We start from the raw sequence: 19,109 nt of genomic DNA, 5'->3' as shown, positions 1-19,109 counted from the left end.
GCCATTATCAGACTAGACGTAGTGAAAAACAACAGCTTGCACATTTAAAATGTTCCGACAGTTGTTATATTTTTGGAATATTCAAGCTCCGCCCCTGATGAGATCCTCATCAACCCTCATGGTACCTTCATGCCTGTCATTAGAGGGCAGGTTTCACTGCACATGTGCACTCCTGGCACTATGTAACAAGAGGGAAGGTCATATATTATTTAGGTATGGGAGTGGCTCAAAGTGATATAAATGCACACATATACCTACACTGCAGTTTATATTTTGATGTTACAAATCTATTTTTCAAGATTATGACTGAACTATTTAGGTGCATCTTAGTGGTTTTTGTCTTAATTTGCTTCTTTTCTTGGTTAAGACAAATTACTCTGGACTTTTTAATTTAGGATCTATTGAGAAAGATATTTTGGGGTTTGTCCAAAATCAAACAAATCTGACAATTTAATTTTAGTAAATAGTTAAATTCTGCAAAAAAACAAAACAGAAATAAAATATTTTTATCTGCGGTGATTCTTGCCAAGTCAGAGTGTGGGATAGGCCTTGGATTCTTAGATAGAAATAATCTGCTTTAACTATACCAATTTTTATTTTACCCACTCAACCACTAACTTAAAAAGAAAACAGATTCAAACTCAGTCACAGGTTTTCCAAAAGACAATCTAATGGAAAAAATATCTTCAAATCAGTGGAACCTAAATGAATCAGAAGATGGCAGCAACAATCTAACTGTGCATCGCTCCACACAGTGACCAATAACTTCCCGTTAGGAGCTCACCAACGCAGCAGCAGTGATTCAGAAGAAATGTAGAGTGCAGTTTCCTCTCAGGCATTGTTTTTACTGCTGAACATCACTGCGAGACACCGGGGGATGCACACGAGGCCCATCAGCCCCCACACTGTAACAGCTTGTTATCAGACTCCAATGTCACTATGACATCTTCGTCACACTGCTGAACACCAAGCTGAGCGCTAGAGTTGGAAAATGATCACAGGATATACAAGGTAACTGGCTTTCAGACACGCACGCAAGGCGGCAGACTGAGGGTCTCGGGGTTGCAAAAAGACTTTTCAACTTAAAGTACAAAAGTCAAATGATTTCTTGACAGAAGGCAATATATTCTGATAATAGAAGATCTGAATGTACAACTAAGATGTTCTCACATTGTTAATGTAATTTAACTGTAAAAAAAATTATAATTTTATCTGCTGACTGATAAATGAATGAACTTGCAATTTATCTATCAGTCCACTGTTTTAACATGATCTTGAATAAACAGCCGGCCCTGTAACCCGACTCATAAATACGGTAAAAAAAACTACAGGGAAGCACAGTCTTCCTTTTTAAGTCGTTACTGAAAGTTTGTGTTCGAACAATAAAACACAAAGGAAGATCAAGTCCAGAACTTTCTAGATCTGACTCAAAGGATTAGAGTGAACAAGCGATGACTTAGCCTGTTCTCCTGCCGATGTCGAGGCTGAATCCGTATCTGCCGCCACACTGGAGTCTGGAATAACCAGCGCAACTTCAGTGCTGGCTATGGTTTCTGATCATGAAAGAGCTAGCTTCCCCAGAAGGAAATCCTGCAGGAGAATGTCCTGCATTCAACACACATCCACCTCTGAGGGTTCCCACTGGCGGCCCTTTTAGGAGCCATTAAGCCCTGGGATAGCAGAGTATGGTGGTACGGTCAGTAATAATGCCAACACAAAGCAGGACTAAAGCTAACCAATAGGTGGCCAGAAACCTTCCAACTGCCTTGCCAAAGTATTCACACCATCACAAACCTCGGTGTATTTTATTAGGATTACTCATCTTTAGTGTGCCACTGTATGCTTCCATTGATACATATAAATTTGACCACTGAGGGAAAAATAAAGTATCATTCTATATTAAAATAAATAGTTCTTCATAGATCAACATAACAATTTTCTGATACTGTGAAGAAATCAAATCAAATAAACCAGTTCATAAAAACTGAAATTAATGATGAATTTTGTCCAATCAATGTGATAGGTTTAGGTGAATAAACTGGACGAATTGTAATCTGATCCAGGGATAATTTTGCACCTCTATTAAAGACCTAGATCATAAATGCTGACATCATGAATGGATGCTGTGACAAACTGTGGGGGGGCAACTCTGCTGTTCATTAATAGGAAGCCAAAATGATTCGAATATGGAGCAGGACCACATTTTAAAGTTCTGATGTGGTGAAGGGTGTGATTCGCCTCCACGCATCCTAAGATGATGACCACATGTCTTCATCTACATCTAAAGAAGGGGAGACTCTGGGTATGATTTGCCTTTTTAGTTTTGCTCAGGAAGAATAAGTTACCAAGAATGTAATCACTTTTTAGGATTTACTTGATCCCCCCCTCCCCAACCTCCTACAGCCAAACGCAGCAATAGTAAGGAAGTAAATCCTTGTCCAAGACCAGGCTGTTTGAGGGTTTCCACCATGAGTTCAAGCCTAGCAGAGAACAGCCCGGAGAGGAACTCAAAATGAGAGCAACTGAGAAGGAGAGAGGGCCTGTAGGCACTGAGCAGCGTCACTCAGTCTCTCGGTTTCCCAGGAGCCCTTCCGCGCCTCACCCAGCATGTAACCGCCCGACTATCCATCCCCCACTCCAGGCATCAGCCAAACAGCAGGCTCCGGCAGCTGTGATGTCACAGTGCAGGCGAATTTAGTGTGAGCCAATCAAGGCATGTTCCTCAGCCCCAAAAGAGAGAGCCTGTGGGGCTGATCGAAACCAGGACAGAGAGAGACTCACAGACTCTGAGATGCAGTTAAGGAAGAGGGGAAACATGTGAGAATGGTGAAGTACCAAGCCACAAAGATTTTAAAAAGTAGGTAACTCTGCAAAGACTGTTAGAAATGATGAAAATGTCTACAATTATATCAAATTATTCATTGTATATGGAACTAGAGAGCTTAGTGGAAAACATTTCAGCCGATGCCAATGAGTTACTCAGACTGAACCAAGCACCAAGAGACAAATATGTACATCCCAGAGAGTACTTAATGAAACCTTTACACTGCTGTTTGTACCTTATTAACATTCAGCTCTGAAAGGATTGCAGATCATCTGCCCCTAAAAAGGCAGAAGGACCCGAGTCCAAACTTTAGCAGACACAATTTTCCCACACAGAGATGCTAAAGCTCACAGAAATCAGAGGGGAGATCCTCATGGGGAAGAGGAAGAACAGTCAAGCACATGTAGGTTCATTTGAACCATTATCAGGATTGCAATATTGAACAATTACACTGCGATGCCATGTTTGCTCAACCTCCTGCAGGCCTACTTTGGAGATATTTACTTTTTTTTTAGTACACCCAAGTAGAGCTACTCTACCTTATGTGTACGTTCAAATATGATCTCACCCAATGATTACACAAGTAGGGTGTTAATAGCCTGCAATGGACTGGTGACCTGTTTACTGTGTGTCTCCTCTTGCCTATTGGCTGCTAAAGATAGGTCCACCACCCCCATGACCCTGAATAGGATTAAACAGGTACAGAAAATGAATGGATGGATGGTCTTAAACACAGCAGCCCTTAGTTTAAATACATCATGTTGCTTAAGTATTTACACCTTTCGAACTTTTTTTAAAGCTACAATCATAAACTTCAATGTGTTTTGTTGGGATTTTAAGAGATAGACTAACATAAAGAAGTGCATGCCTTTATATTAAGCTCCCCTTAGTTAAGGATCTTAAGAACAGTTCCAGCTGTGAGTCTAACCTAGCTTTGTAGATCTAGGGAACAGAGAGCTACATGATATTAAAAAATGCTTGGGACAGCGAAAATGCCTATTTTCCTCTCTCATCTGTGGTTCCATCACTCCGTTTTCCCGCCAGAGGGTGAACCTCCACCTCAGTCAGAAGTCTTTTGTTTTCTCCAACAGGTATTCTTCCAGAATTTACCTATGTTTAGCTCCATCGATTTTCCCATCAAGTTTCACAAGTTTCCCTAAAGAAAAGCATTCCCACAGAATGATGCTGCCATCACCATGTTTTACCGTTGGGGTGTTTTCAGGGTGTTTTCTGGTCTTACCTGACCAGAGCATCTTCTCCCACATGTTTGCCCTGTCCACTAAATCGATTATGGGGAAACACAAACAGGACATCTTGTGGTTTTCTTTTAACAATATTTTTTCTTGCTAATGAGTCGTGAAGTCCAAAGATCTGGAGTGCACACAGACAATTACGGCATCTACAAGTTCTCCCACGAGCTGTGGGTCTCTGTAGCTTTTCCAGACATACCAATACGGTGACATCTAAAGGCAGCTGGAAGCAATACATTATATTTTTACTCTTTTATTGGAAAACACCATGTATTATTTTCCTTCTACATCACAGTTATGCTCTACTTTCTGTCGGTCCATTGCATAAAAATACTTTGAAGATTGTGGTTTCAACGTAACAATATGTGAAAAGGTTCAGGGGGCATGAATACCTTTGCAACGAAGTGTAATAGCTGGGTTGGTATTCTTTATTTTGTTAGAGGTGGCTTCCTGCAACATCTGTTGACACATGTTGATCAACTGAGATCCAGCAGTTCCAGCCAGTGGCATTCCAATTAAAAGCTCCAACACAGAATGTGACGCATCACCAGCTAAGCCCGATAGGAGAGAACTCTGAAAGAGGGATATCAGCTCAAGGACGTGAACACCTAATCAGTTACCACTACTTTCTTAGCTGACAAGTGTAATTAATAAATGTGGTCCATCCAGAATAAAGCATCCCGGGGAAATGAAATGGGCTGGGCCAACCTACAGAAGGAGGCTGAGGAGCAGGAAATGAAGAGCATGAGGATTGGCTCACGCTGGTTCATGCACACACACACACACACACACACACACACACACACACACACACACACACACACACACACACACACACACACACACACACACACACACTCTTGTTTTGCTATATGTAGTGAGGACCATGTGTTGACTCCCATTGACTTCCATTGATTTTCAGTCATTTTCAACCCTTTCTATGCCCTAACCCTGACAATAACCCTAAACCTAACCATTACCAGTGCATGCCTAACCCTAACCTTAACCTAAAGTCAATTCACACCTTAGTCCTACACCTAACTGTTAGCAAAATAGGTCGTGAGGACCAGCAAAATGTCCTCACTTTGGTACAAACGGTCCTCAATTCGATGGTGAAATCGGGAAAATGGTTCTCACTGTGATGCCAAGACAGGAACACACACACACACACACACACACACACACACACACACACACACACACACACCTTCACAGCTCATACCCCCCTGGTCTAAATTTGCTGCTCCCGCAACGAGGTGCATCTGTTGACAGCGGCAGCCACAGATGAGTCTGTAGCCCAGGCTGTCATAATATGGATGGAGGTTTCTATGGTAATAGTTGGAAAGTTAATATTCTGTAATCAAACTCACCTTTCTGTCCATAGTTCGATAGCAACAACGTTCTCCCTGATGGCCTAATTCACATCTAACCAAACATCTTCATGGATATTTGTAGAGGTCAGTAATAGTGTTTAAGCAGAGATGTATGTGAAACAAGACAAAACTCATGCAGGAGTTCTGCAAACGTCTGCCCATTCTGAAGCAGACCAGATGTGAAATTTGAAATATTTCTGCTCCTGCTCGGGAAGAAAACAAAAACAACACCTAGCACTTGGCTAACACCATTTATTGTTGCAGACATGGGTGATGTTTGCCCTCTGAAATGCAGCGATGGTGACACGTTGTTGAGGGAATGTAATTGCTGTCATGCCTCTGTCCAATTGGCTGACCTGAACTTGGCAGGAAGGCTGCAAAGAAGCCTCCGACTTTCACTGTGTGAGCGCAGCCACAGGAGCTGCGACCGAGACCACTGCCAGCGGGAGAAATTAACACCAGCCACCGGCCAAGCAAAGTACGAGCTCTGTCAAAGTTTTTCACCTAACCAGTTTGTGTATCAGTAAACAACTTCAAGCACCAGATGAATCATAGCTAGCAAACATGGAGAAATCCTCAGCAAATGCAAGAAAAGCCCACTTACAGCAGCATTTGTTACAATTCAACTTGATAACACAAAGTATTTATTCCGTGCAAATGTAGAATTGTCCCAGAATAATGTTCCGGGGCCTATGAGATGGCTGAACAACTTGTGCAAGCTCTAAATCATTTCTCATGTCTATCCTGGCTAAAGCCCATATTCCCAATAAAAGCAGCTGAGCTGCGTCTAGCTGTGAAACATTTTGTTCTGTTCTGATATAGGGGGTTCTCTCATACCAGAACAGTTTCAGAGAATGTGAATATCAGAATCCCAATTGTAAATGTCAAACATAATCAAGTATTCTCTTATAACTCCTTTGCAACATTCAAAGTTTTCTCCCAAAGCTCTAGCTGCTCATGTCCCTGCTGGGAGGCACAAATCGAATAACCGATTTTCTCTTAATTGGCAGGATGAATATTAAAAAAATAAATTAAAAAGAATTTAGTTTTCCCTGTTTATTAAATGCATCAAAAACATAAGCCTAATTCTTTCAGCTTGTAAACGCATTCGTAAACAACAGGTTACTGATGCACTTTGCAATTAGTGAAACCCAGGAAAAGCTTTGAGATGCTTTAATAGATAAACGGGAATAATCTCTTCATCTCTTTTAAGATCAATTCAGAATTACTACCTCTAGCAAGGAAGCTGCAGAAAGTTTCTTTTCTTTTATGATAAATTGTTTTTACAAAGGCTGCGTTAAATCCCACCTTGAGTTTATGACAGATATGTTTGTAGTAGTCAGGTTTAGGAAGGAAGGAAGAACGGAAGGAAGAACGGACGGATGGATTGATAAAAACCTGGTGGACAGACGGACAGAAGACTGAGGGCATGAGATATTTTCAAACTCTTTCATCTACAGATTTGCGCTGTTACTTTGTTTTTCCTCTACTACTTCTTCTTCTACTCAAATGAGCTGCTCTTACGTTACATCCTCTCCTTCTGTGGTACACTGGCCTGGCATGCGTTCACACTGCATTATCAGTATCAGTCAGTACCTGAACGGTACATGTCTAGTATATCCATTGCTTTCTAGGACTTGTCCTTACTAAAATATAAAAAGTGCAGGTTAGATGTCCTGACAAATCTACTCTACAAAGTACACCAACTATTTAGTTTTTTTACCACGTCTCCACTGGCAAGAAGTGGAGTGACGAAGCCTGAAAGAAACTGCTTCAGGTGGAAACAGGAGGTAATACACGAACCCACACTGCACAAACACCGCAGGACATGGGAGCATAAACCAGCTGCACAATATTAGAAAATCTTGCAATTGCGATAATATTGGGAAATATTGCGATGACAATATCAGATGCGATATATGCCTATTTTCCTCATTTCTCATCTGTGCTTCCATCACTCTGTGATCTTTAGCACTTTGGGCATTTGTGTTGGGCACATCATTTGTGTCCAGTGTGAGCATCTGCTGCCATAAGACTGTCCAACCGAGTAAATATTACATTAGCATGTTAAATCCAAGTCCATAACACTTGGAATATATTAGCCAACAATAATCACACTCCTTACAGTTCTTTACGATATGACTATTGCAGACACGGATATTGTGATGATGGTATATTTGCAATATCGTGCAGCTTTAGAACAAACCTACTTTGTAGTGTTGCACAAAACTACATTGAAAGTTAATCAGCTAAAATATAGAAGTTTTATTGAAGTAATGATTTCTTGGACTTACCATGCCTTCCAATCAGACAACAGCAGCATTAAGGGCATCAACAATATGTCAAAGTGATTACATTTATTCATTCACACATTAGCCACTTTACTGGTTAATGCTCCTCATGCCTGATTTAAGATTTCCCTGTTAAAGAGCCACATACAGGATGTAAATGGTAAATGGACTGAACTTATATAGCACCTTTCCAGTCACACAGACCGCTCAAAGCGCTTTACACTAGAGCCACATTCACCCAATCGCACTCACTAACGCTCACACATTCAAACACCAATACGCAGATCGGTAGGCAACTTGAGGTTCAGTGCCTTGCCCAGGGGCAAATCAAAATATGGCAGGAGGAAGCTGGAATCGAACCCACAACCTTCTGATTGCTCTTCTACTCTTCCTATTGAACCACAGTTTACACATATCCAAAAGAGGAAGCCTTCAGTTTAAAAGTCTCCCATGTGGAAGATGAATGAACAGTAAACGTGACACTCCAGAGGAAATAACCTTACTTCTGTAATGTAACCATCAACTCAAGAATCAAATGATCTTCTGTTTCACACAAGTCTTTCAGTACACCATTCTCAGCTGCTGGTCACGTGAGACGCCGTTCTACTCCTCAAAACTTTGGAGGTCCTTCTAACGTTACCGTTTTCTCATCAGATCATGTCACAAAGCTAATAAATATGGAGCATCCTGTTAAAACAACAGCGGAAAGGAACAGTTGCAAGTATTGATTTACAGTAAATAAATAAAAATAATGTGCCATGCATGTGTATTAAGTTCCTTTTACTGTGAACACACATTCTTCCTCAGCGAACATGGACAAATTTCCTCCAGTCATAAGAGACCATAACGTTAATTGTTGTCCGACATACAACATGTTAAAACTGAACACACCAGTGACAACATCATGATGTCGAGCTGGTGAGAGTTCATGGGAAGATAGATGTAGCTAAACGTAGGCCAAGCATGGATGAAAACCTGCAAAAAGACCTTTTAACAGGAGAACAATACTTAACATACAGCCAGAGCTACATGTCATGGTTTAGATCAGGGGTCCCCAGTTAAAATAGCAGGAGGTCCAGTCCCTCCCTCATCCAAACACTTTGAGGTCAGAACATTTTAAATCAAGAGACAAAAATATTTTCTTTGATCTTTATTTAACATTTATTTAACACTAGAGTTTTTTTAACTACTGAACAATTGTTCAAATGTCCTTGCAATCATCTGCTAAACAGAAAAGAGCAATCCAAATTAAGTACCAATATTAAACACACTTTGAATAGATCAGTCGAGCTGGGTCTGTGCAACTTGGTATAATTCTGCTCTCCTTGTGCTTGTGACAGGCAGGGCAATTTGCTTCACCTTTTCCTTAAGTTGTTGTCCTTCTTTTCCATCTTAAAGTGTTTCTGCCACAGCTTCCATGCACTCTGTGATCATTTCCCAGTCAGTGAAAGGCTTTTTGTGTTTTCCCAAAATCCACTGTGCTCACAGTTGTGCTGTTCGAGACCGTATGCTTCTGTCCATTCATTTTTAAAATGTGTGATTTTCATAGACCGCTTTACGTATTTTTGATGAAGCCATCTTCTTTTACTCCCTCATCTATGCACCAAGTCATTGTACTATCAGCAAGCATGAGCTCCCAGTAACTTAGCCACCGCGTTGAAGGACCCACATAGCTTCTTCTTTGTTGTTTTCTGGTGCATGGCATACAACAATGTGGTGCATTACTGCCACCAGCTGGCTGGGAGTGTGGACCACAATGTCGCTGACCCAAATAGCTGCCTTTGAGCCTGTTCAAAAGTCAGATGCACAGCCGGCAGGAATAAAATGTTTATATCTACATCGTAAATGAGGTTAGGGTAGCAGCAGCAGCCCCGACTGAAGCAGCTCATTGCCTGACTTGCATCAGGTGCAGCCCGGGGCCAGACGCTCCGCTGGGCTATACCATATTAACATGAGATGTGGCGGAAGTGAAGTTAGACACAGTTGGACAACATGCAATAATATATAAATGTTTAAAATCAGGTTGGGCCCTGATTGAACGGCACGTTGGTCTGGATCCGGACCCTTGTCTGCTAATCCGTGACCTCTGGTTTAGATCAAATCATATTTATGTAATAAAATTTCCAAACCTGAATCCAACTAACAATCTGTGACAACACCCTAATGTATTACTGTTTAGACTCCAGCCATCCAATCTGACTCATCTTAAGCTATTTTGCAAAAAAGAATGGAGAAAAGTCAGTCTTTAGACACGTGAAGATGGTAGAGACAGACCTGAAAAGACATACAGTTAGGGGTGTAAATGCAGTGAAACATGATTCGGTGGAGCAGAACACAAATGCATTAGTATAAACCAGCCCATGGTAACTCTAGAGGAGCTGTAGACACCCACACCTCAGGTGGGAGAATCTGAATAACAAACAAAATCATGCAGTTGCAACTGATTGTTTCGGGGCAGTATTGTGCTGATCAAGAAGAAAAAAAAAAGCATGAGGAAGAAAGTCTTTCTCTTCGGGGTTTCTGTTGATACTTAGGTGTTCAAATGCAGTTGTGCGCCTGCACCTCTTCACTACTCCATGCAAACTCTTCCGTCTTCAGATTCAGGCTCTTACTTTGGTTTTCCTCTACTTTTTCTTCTTGTTCTCCTCAAATGTGCTGCTCTTATGTTACATCCTCTCTTCCTGCTTTTGGTACACTGACCCAGCATGCGTTCACATTGCAAGCGAACTGCTCCAGGGTCTGGATAAACTTGTTGTAACTGTACCACGGTACGGTTCTCTAATCCGTTTCAGGGTCTGGGATGGGTTCACACCAGCGTGATCTTCTCCAGTAACCAGACTCTGACATGGTAGCAAAGCGTTCCAAAGCTTTGGTGTGAAAGCACTGATTTTTTTTGGTTGTAAAAGTGACAAAATGTGAACAAGGGCAAGGGCTCCAATTACTTTTCCCAGATTTCTCAACATGACTAATCAGAAGAGGAATTACATCACCGTGGATTTTCAAGCCGGTTTGTTGGAGAGACCCCAGCAGCTCATATTTTTGACATGTTAAAATGGAAACATATATATGTTACCAAATATGACTTAATAAAGAGAAATACCAGAGAGGAGTATGCAGCAGGAAAGGTGAAAGTGGTTTCTGTGGCAACCCATCATCACTAAGCCTTGTGCTTTATTGGCCAGTCATACTCATACCAGCATCTATTTCTGATGAATTGTTATATATAATATAAAAGCTGTGCATCTATAATATACAGCAAAAATCATAGTTCAACTGATGCGAAATCCCATCCATTCTTTCAGTCCTTGGCTGGATTCTGTCTGTCCGCAGAGAAGCAGGGAATCATTTCCACCTAGTGAAAACTAACATGGCCACCTTTAATACCCCTGAGATGACGCGTCACTGGATGTGTGAGCTCATTGTTAGTCAGCAACACTTTAAGCACCAACACCGGCGTTGCGTGAGCCGGATGAGGGGAGTGCGGCCAGCACAGTAACAAAACAAAGACATCAAGGCCTGAGAAGCCAGCTTTTGTCCACTGCTCTTTCAAAGGGAAGCTGCTGCCTTCCCAGGATGGGCCCTATTGTCTTGCAAAGTTCCGGTTGTCTATTCCAGAACTGAGCTTTGTTGTGACGCAAGGTTAAATTGATCTCAGAGAAAGTCATGAGGCGTGGGTGCTTGTCATTTCGTCCCACTAGCCCTTTTCTACCTTTGCAGTTTTCAACTTTTTGTGGTGAAGCGGAAAAAAAAAAAAGATTTGTCTTCCGCAGGACATTTCATACCTGCTCGGGAATCTGATTTTAAAAAGGTACTTCTCTTTAATCTACTGCTATTTTACAGTAACGTGCAATAAATAATATCTTACACCGGGAGGTCACTCTTGGTTATTATGTTTGACCAGAGGTCATGATCTATCACATCAGCTGCCCCGAACAGGGATCAAGAATACAATCAATGGAAACAGGGTGAAACAACCTCTTCTGAAAATAATACGCAATGAAGTTCAAAGATACATGAGATTTGAGCCTTCTATTGATCATTTATCTCCATAATTGCTGAAAATACTACCAAAGAAAATTAAATAATACCTAGTGGCTTAAATACATGTGTACAAAATGGAAGTAGAAAGAGGTGAAAAGGCGAAGCACGGGTATAAATCGGCTTGTTTTTGGCCTAACCAGAACTCCATCTAAATACTTCAGCCTCCTATAGTTATTCCATTAAGACCTATACAGACCCAATCTCATCAAGCGATGCACGGATCAGACTTTTCCTGGCTGATACTGGTGTCAGGGTTTCTTTGTGGGCCGATCTGCCAATTCAGAATTATGCTTCATTGGACTATAACACCCAAAGAAAGATTTCAAAGATGTGCAGCGTGTTCCTTGACAGAGGTAGTAGTTGTGAATCCTTAACCTTTTACTGACTTTTTATTCATTCCAAAAGAGTGTATCACAGCTCATGGTATTGGTTGAGGTGTTTACAGACCAAAAACAGTGGGTGTTTTTAGTTTTGATCCATTTTATAAAATTGGGGAATTTTTCCATATTCAACCTGCGGATCATTGATGAGATTTGAAGTGAAAATAGACTCGTTCTAATCAATGAGAATTGGTGCATTTCTAATATCGTCTAAAAAAAAAAATAGTTAACAGAATTACTCATAATATTTTAGGCCTTTTTATTAATTACATTTAACTCACAGACGTGCAGAGCAACCGCATGTGGACCAAATCCCACAACCTGAAACCTACACAGCAGACAGAGAAGGAGATCACTTGTATTGGCTGCATGTATGCAGCAAAAACAACAACATGTATTTCAGGAAAATGTGCCAACAGTAAACAAGGTTTCTGGTACTATAATAAAGACTAATATAAAACAGCTTAATTTTATAGGTAACATGAATAATAAGTTAGAAAAAACAGTCAACTTAAGTTGGTGTTTTCATCGGTTTTAAACGTAGGTTCCCTAACAGTAAACAGCGTACGCTTCGAAACAGTTACGAACCAGGGGTTTAGCCAAGTATTCGAATCCCTGTTTCAGGCCAGACTGGAATGGACACATTTCTTTACCAAAGATTTTCAGCAGTCATTTCAGGATTTGTCAGCACCATAAGATTTGGTTGGTGAGGATTTTCAAGTCCTAACGATGTTTTCTGCAAGCCTGCAGCATGACCCGCTATTTCCGCCAAAAAACGATCTCCTGACGGGCTTAAAAAGAGCAAAATTGCCAAACCATGCATGCACCCGCAGCAGCATTCCATAATATCGCAGTCAACACCAGAGATGTTGTTTGGGTACGCAGGTTCAGACCGCATGCAACACCATTGTACTGGCAAATCAGGAAACATTTTAAGTGGGTATAAGGAGAATACAACATTTACTCATTTCAACAGTGGTGAATACATATGAAAACTAATCTCACAGAAACATTCAAACACAAACAGCACACAGTGACCGTCATCAACATCATGTCACCCCAGTATCAATCATGGCTTGATGGTCATCAGTCAAATTCTGACTCAATAATGCACAGTTAAAGCCCCTGCAATCACACGCTTCAGACTATTTCAAAATCTCTCAAAATTTGCCCATCCTCCATAGAGTTGATTAATGCCAGCAGATCAGCTTGCTTCCCATGCCTCTTCTGATATCATCGACCCAAATATACACAAAGTAGAATCAGCAGTTTTTTGCATCGGCGCACCTTTTAAAAACGTTTGTTTTCAGAAATCTCACAGTAAAAACTCTTTACTGCCTGACCTAGCTATGTTTTTATAGTGTACATTTGTTAGTTAGAAAAAGCGGTCCAAAAATTACTGTGAAAAATATATAATAATGCTGTAATCTTTAAACAGTGGAACAGCTACCAGCACGTCATTTTGAAGTATTTTTACTGGGCACCATCAAGATGTAGCAGAAAATGAGCATGAAGAGGAATCAGCAATCTTAATTAGGCATTAGAAGCAATTGCCTGTATAAAAAAAAAAGACTCCCCAGTTGTAGACGTGCAAGGATCCAGAAGGATGCTAGCAGATCTTTATTTTTCCTCATTTCCATCTGTTAAAACTAAGTGTAGCCTTCAACTTTTTTGTGTCCCTGTTGCCGTTTCTTGCCTGCACTCCTGGATGCTTTGTCAGTTGTAAGCGGTCTCAGCAGGTCAGTGAAGGGCTCATAATGCTACTTACAGCAGCGAGTACATGGAATAGTTGAACAAGGCGGGCGAAACTTTCTGAATTTCTTAGACGAAAGCAAGACTAATGAATAATTCAGGGGTATCATTATATTCAAGTTGCGTGTGCCTATGCTGAGTTTCGGTAAAGGAAGCAAAAAATAAAACAAAGGAAGTGTGGACATTTTGGAACAGTTTTTAGTCTTCATCACCATCCTCCTCTTCACAGACTCACCATCATCTCTCAGTGAGCTATTTGGCTTTAGGGAAATAAAAAAAACCGAAGGGAAGCAACGACGGACCACACTCTGTATAATATATAAAACGAGTCTGTGTGAATCATGGCGAGTGCGAGTTTAAAAGATTACAGCTCTAAAATGTAATCCACCAGCCTTACCTCCAACCCGGTACATATTCGCTGCCATGACTGCCCCGGTCCCTGGCTTCCACTCCAGGTAGAGGGGTGGCTCTCTTCTCTCCCGCTGCCGCCGCTGTGTGTTGGAAAATGGAGGATTGATCGATACGAAACAGACTGGCAGAGAGCTCTTAAAGAGACAGTACACCTCTACGCAACTTTGGCGCCGGGGGAGGAATGTAACAAAAGGCGCGTTTTTGACTGCAGGAACCTTTTTTAAGGAACCATAGTAGTTTTCTGGAATCTTTGTGTACCCCCCTCCACCCCTCCCCTATGTCCACATCTACTAAAAAGGTAAAACAGATTTCCAGAGTAAAAATGCACCACTTAAAAATACACTTGTAGGGGGGGTAGTACTTTTTTTTTTTAACCCTGAACCACTGAGTGGAGTTTTGTTAGGAGAATGATAAGGATTGAAGACTGTTTGAATTTTCTCATCACTGTGTTTCAGTTATCTTACATAAAACCTGTCAAGACTTCATACATGGAACGTCTGCGGCCAAACATATACAGGTCCTTCTCAAAATATTAGCATAGTTTGATAAAGTTCATTATTTTCCATAATGTCATGATGAAAATTTAACATTCATATATTTTAGATTCATTGCACACTAACTGAAATATTTCAGGTATTTTATTGTCTTAATACGGATGATTTTGGCATACAGCTCATGAAAACCCAAAATTCCTATCTCACAAAATTAGCATATTTAATCTGACCAAAAAAAGAAAAGTGTTTTTAATAAAAAAAACGTCAACCTTCAAATAATCATGTACAGTTATGCACTCAATACTTGGTCGGGAATCCTTTGGCAGAAATGACTGCTTCAATACGGCGTGGCATGGAGGCAATCAGCCTGTGGCACTGCTGAGATCTTATGGAGGCCCAGGATGCTTCGATAGCGGCCTTTAGCTCATCCAGAGTGTTGGGTCTTGAGTCTCTCAACGTTCTCTTCACAATATCCCACAGATTCTCTATGGGGTTCAGGTCAGGAGAATTGGCAGGCCAATTGAGCACAGTGATACCATGGTCAGTAAACCATTTACCAGTGGTTTTGGCACTGTGAGCAGGTGCCAGGTCGTGCTGAAAAATGAAATCTTCATCTCCATAAAGCTTTTCAGCAGATGGAAGCATGAAGTGCTCCAAAATCTCCTGATAGCTAGCTGCATTGACCCTGCCCTTGATAAAACACAGTGGACCAACACCAGCAGCTGACACGGCACCCCAGACCATCACTGACTGTGGGTACTTGACACTGGACTTCTGGCATTTTGGCATTTCCTTCTCCCCAGTCTTCCTCCAGACTCTGGCACCTTGATTTCCGAATGACATGCAGAATTTGCTTTCATCCGAAAAAAGTACTTTGGACCACTGAGCAACAGTCCAGTGCTGCTTCTCTGTAGCCCAGGTCAGGCGCTTCTGCCGCTGTTTCTGGTTCAAAAGTGGCTTGACCTGGGTAATGCGGCACCTGTAGCCCATTTCCTGCACACGCCTGTGCACGGTGGCTCTGGATGTTTCTACTCCAGACTCAGTCCACTGCTTCCGCAGGTCCCCCAAGGTCTGGAATCGGCCCTTCTCCACAATTTTCCTCAGGGTCCGGTCACCTCTTCTCGTTGTGCAGCGTTTTCTGCCACACTTTTTCCTTCCCACAGACTTCCCACTGAGGTGCCTTGATACAGCACTCTGGGAACAGCCTATTTGTTCAGAAATTTCTTTCTGTGTCTTACCCTCTTGCTTGAGGGTGTCAATAGTGGCCTTCTGGACAGCAGTCAGGTCGGCAGTCTTACCCGTGATTGGGGTTTTGAGTGATGAACCAGGCTGGGAGTTTTAAAGGCCTCAGGAATCTTTTGCAGGTGTTTAGAGTTAACTAGTTGATTCAGATGATTAGGTTCATAGCTTGTTTAGAGACCCTTTTAATGATATGCTAATTTTGTGAGATAGGAATTTTGGGTTTTCATGAGCTGTATGCCAAAATCATCCGTATTAAGACAATAAAAGACCTGAAATATTTCAGTTAGTGTGCAATGAATCTAAAATATATGAATGTTAAATTTTCATCATGACATTATGGAAAATAATGAACTTTATCACAATATGCTAATATTTTGAGAAGGACATGTATGTACCTCCAGTCAGTTGTGGCAGATGGCCGCTCGCACTAAGCCAGGTGCTGCTGGAGGTTCCTTCCTGTCAAAGTGAAGTTTTCCTTGCCACTGTCGCTACATGCATTCTTGGTATGAAGGATTGCTGTAAAGTCAATAACTCAATGCAGGCGATAGTCCACCGTCGCTACACACTCGTCCAGGAAGGGAGAATGCTGTAAGTCAGTCACCCAAAGCAATCATCTGGGTTTCATCAGATATAAAACTTTTAACCCAATTTAAAAAATAATATGTACTGAACTTGACGGCACTGTTTGATCACTAGGATTACTTTGGAATGTACTATGTAATTGACTTTGAATCTTTCTGTATGACTGGATTCAATTTATTTGTTAAATCGATTTGTGAGTTGCTGCTATATAAATAAACGAAACTCAATTAAATTGAAACACAGCACACATTCTCTGTGGCATTGTTTCGACCAACTTCTGCAATGTCACATTTATTATTTATTATATTTTTTTTTATCTTTTCAGATTTGCGTACATTTTTTGCAAAGATCTTGTGGAGATGATTGAACAGTCAGGCCGATGTGCAAATTCCTCTCCAGCACATTACAAGGATACTCAGATCTGGACTCTGTAGTGGCCAATTTATGATGTCACATGCTCTTTGATCCAATTTTACACAATTGTAGTCCAATGAATGGTGACATGATGGGTGGATCACTTGATGCACCTCTCTTCTTACTCTGATGCCACATCACTCTGGAACAGAGTACATTTGCATCAGACCACATGATCTTATTTCATTGCTCCAGAGTCCAGTTGGCTCACTTGCAAACTGAAGCCCTATTTGCGATTAGCCTCATTGATCCTTAAATTTGTTAAGGCTGCACCGCTCATTATTTCCACAGACAGCTAAATGCAGTAAAGTGTTATTTAAAATCTATTCCTGTTGTCTTTTGATGTGTTTTTATTATGAAACCCTGAATGTGTTTTCACCAGAATTTATTTTCTGAGAAGCTTCTAATATAGCCTGACCATTTAGTGTACCTCTTAATTTGCAGGAATTTTAATATTGTTTTGGAGTGTAACCGCTGTGTAACAAACCAGAAATCCGGATTTTAGTGCTGACAGTAGGCTTCCCCCCTCCTACTTAAAAACCAGTAGAACATGTGTTGGCTAATTTAAGTAAACTTTGTTACACATTTTCATGAATTTTGAAGTGAATTGTCATGAGCTATAAATTGTGAATGCTGTGACAGAATCATCAGTTATAGTTTAATTACTGAAAGTCACAGCTTTTATTTTTGTAGTTAGAACCCCTTTACCCTCTGTTCCACAAACGCACCGTAATTGTGATAGACATTTTTCATTTCCTATCCGTTCTAGTTACACATTACCACAAAGTTTGGAGTAACTTATTTTGGTTTTGAATTATAACGTTTATTGAACAGTCTGAAAACAAGGCTCTGTTGGTCCGATTGTCTTGTTTTAATTGCTTTCTTGTCCTAGCAGTTGCTCTGGACAGAGATTCATCTCTCCAAATTTGAAACTTTTGTTTACAAACAATTAAAGGTCTTCCTCTGGGTAACAGACTTAGAAGGACTTGGTGGCCATTTTTCACCTCCTAGCTTTATTCCGTTTACAGTAGGTAAGCAAACATCATTTACATAAACAGCATGGTTTTGTATCACACAGTGAAAAGACACAAACCTGATGGCCAGGCCGCCAGTGTAAAATAAAAGGCTCCTGGAAATTAAGATCTTGGGTAAAAAAAGGTTCCGGGTTTAATAGTCGAAAGAGACCTAAGAGATCATTTAATGCGAAAACAAAATTAAATTAACATGCTTGTATATTGAAAATATATGCACTCCAATATTCAAATATTTTGCGCATGTCACCCACTGGCAATGCCAAAACCAACTGTTTAGTGTTTACTTTGATGTTTATTTTGTCCATCTTGAGATATTTGATGTAGGGTACTTCCCACTTAAGGGTAACAAACATTAGCAATGTAAGAAAAAAAGAATCTTTTAAATCACCCAGGAGTATCTGGTCGGCTCTTCAAGAAATGTTGAGGAGCCTCATACAATGAGGATAGAAAGTCATTCTCGGTCTCTGGGTGTTTGCTGTCAGGCTACAGAACCATTTGTCTGAGTTCTGCAGCCTAAACAGACAGTAGGTTGAAAGGTATCTGTGATCATTTTGATGGCACCTGGTGTGGATATCCTGCAGTGTAGGGAGATCTGTTCTGGTATAGTCCTCTACTGCTTCAATCACTGTGTGCCGGTCTTAATAGTCCTGTACAGCGCTATAGCCGTCCAACAGTGTGATGCTCATGGACAAAATGCTGTCAGCAGCAGCCCCTGTAGAAGGTTTTAAGGCCCTTAGAAGAGACCGTTTGCCTAAGGTGATGTGACTTGAGAATGTACGTGGGGGAACCAAGTGAGATCATCTTTAAGCTGAACCCCCGTGAACTTGATGTTGCTCATATTTTCTACCCGATGCGTCACTGATAGAGAGAGCAAAATAGGAATGCTGTTGTTTCCTGCTGTAGACTACCACTTTCCTTCAGTGGGAGGTGGTTACCCTGCCATCATCTTTTCAGGATCGCCACTTCTTCTATGTCTCATTGTTGGAGATAAAAAAATAGCACTAATGTGTCATCTGTAAAC

The 19,109-nt window shown here is 41.0% G+C and overlaps 1 protein-coding gene across 2 annotated transcripts in view; it reads right to left on the bottom strand.

The window, feature by feature from the left end:
- mta1 (metastasis associated 1) overlaps positions 1-14,463 on the bottom strand; it is a 45,951-nt gene extending 31,488 nt beyond the window's left edge. For both annotated transcript variants that reach the window (XM_047345386.1, XM_047345387.1), the window contains exon 1: positions 14,309-14,463. In XM_047345386.1, the coding sequence (XP_047201342.1) occupies positions 14,309-14,336 (28 nt within the window). In that variant the 5' untranslated portion in view covers positions 14,337-14,463. The remainder of the gene's footprint in view (positions 1-14,308) is intronic.
- Between the last annotated feature and the right edge of the window lie 4,646 nt (positions 14,464-19,109).

Source organism: Girardinichthys multiradiatus, chromosome 19, assembly GCF_021462225.1.
Source record: "Girardinichthys multiradiatus isolate DD_20200921_A chromosome 19, DD_fGirMul_XY1, whole genome shotgun sequence".
NCBI lineage: Eukaryota > Metazoa > Chordata > Actinopteri > Cyprinodontiformes > Goodeidae > Girardinichthys > Girardinichthys multiradiatus.
Note: the sequence above shows the minus strand (reverse complement) of the source record. Positions and strands in the feature narration are given on the sequence as shown.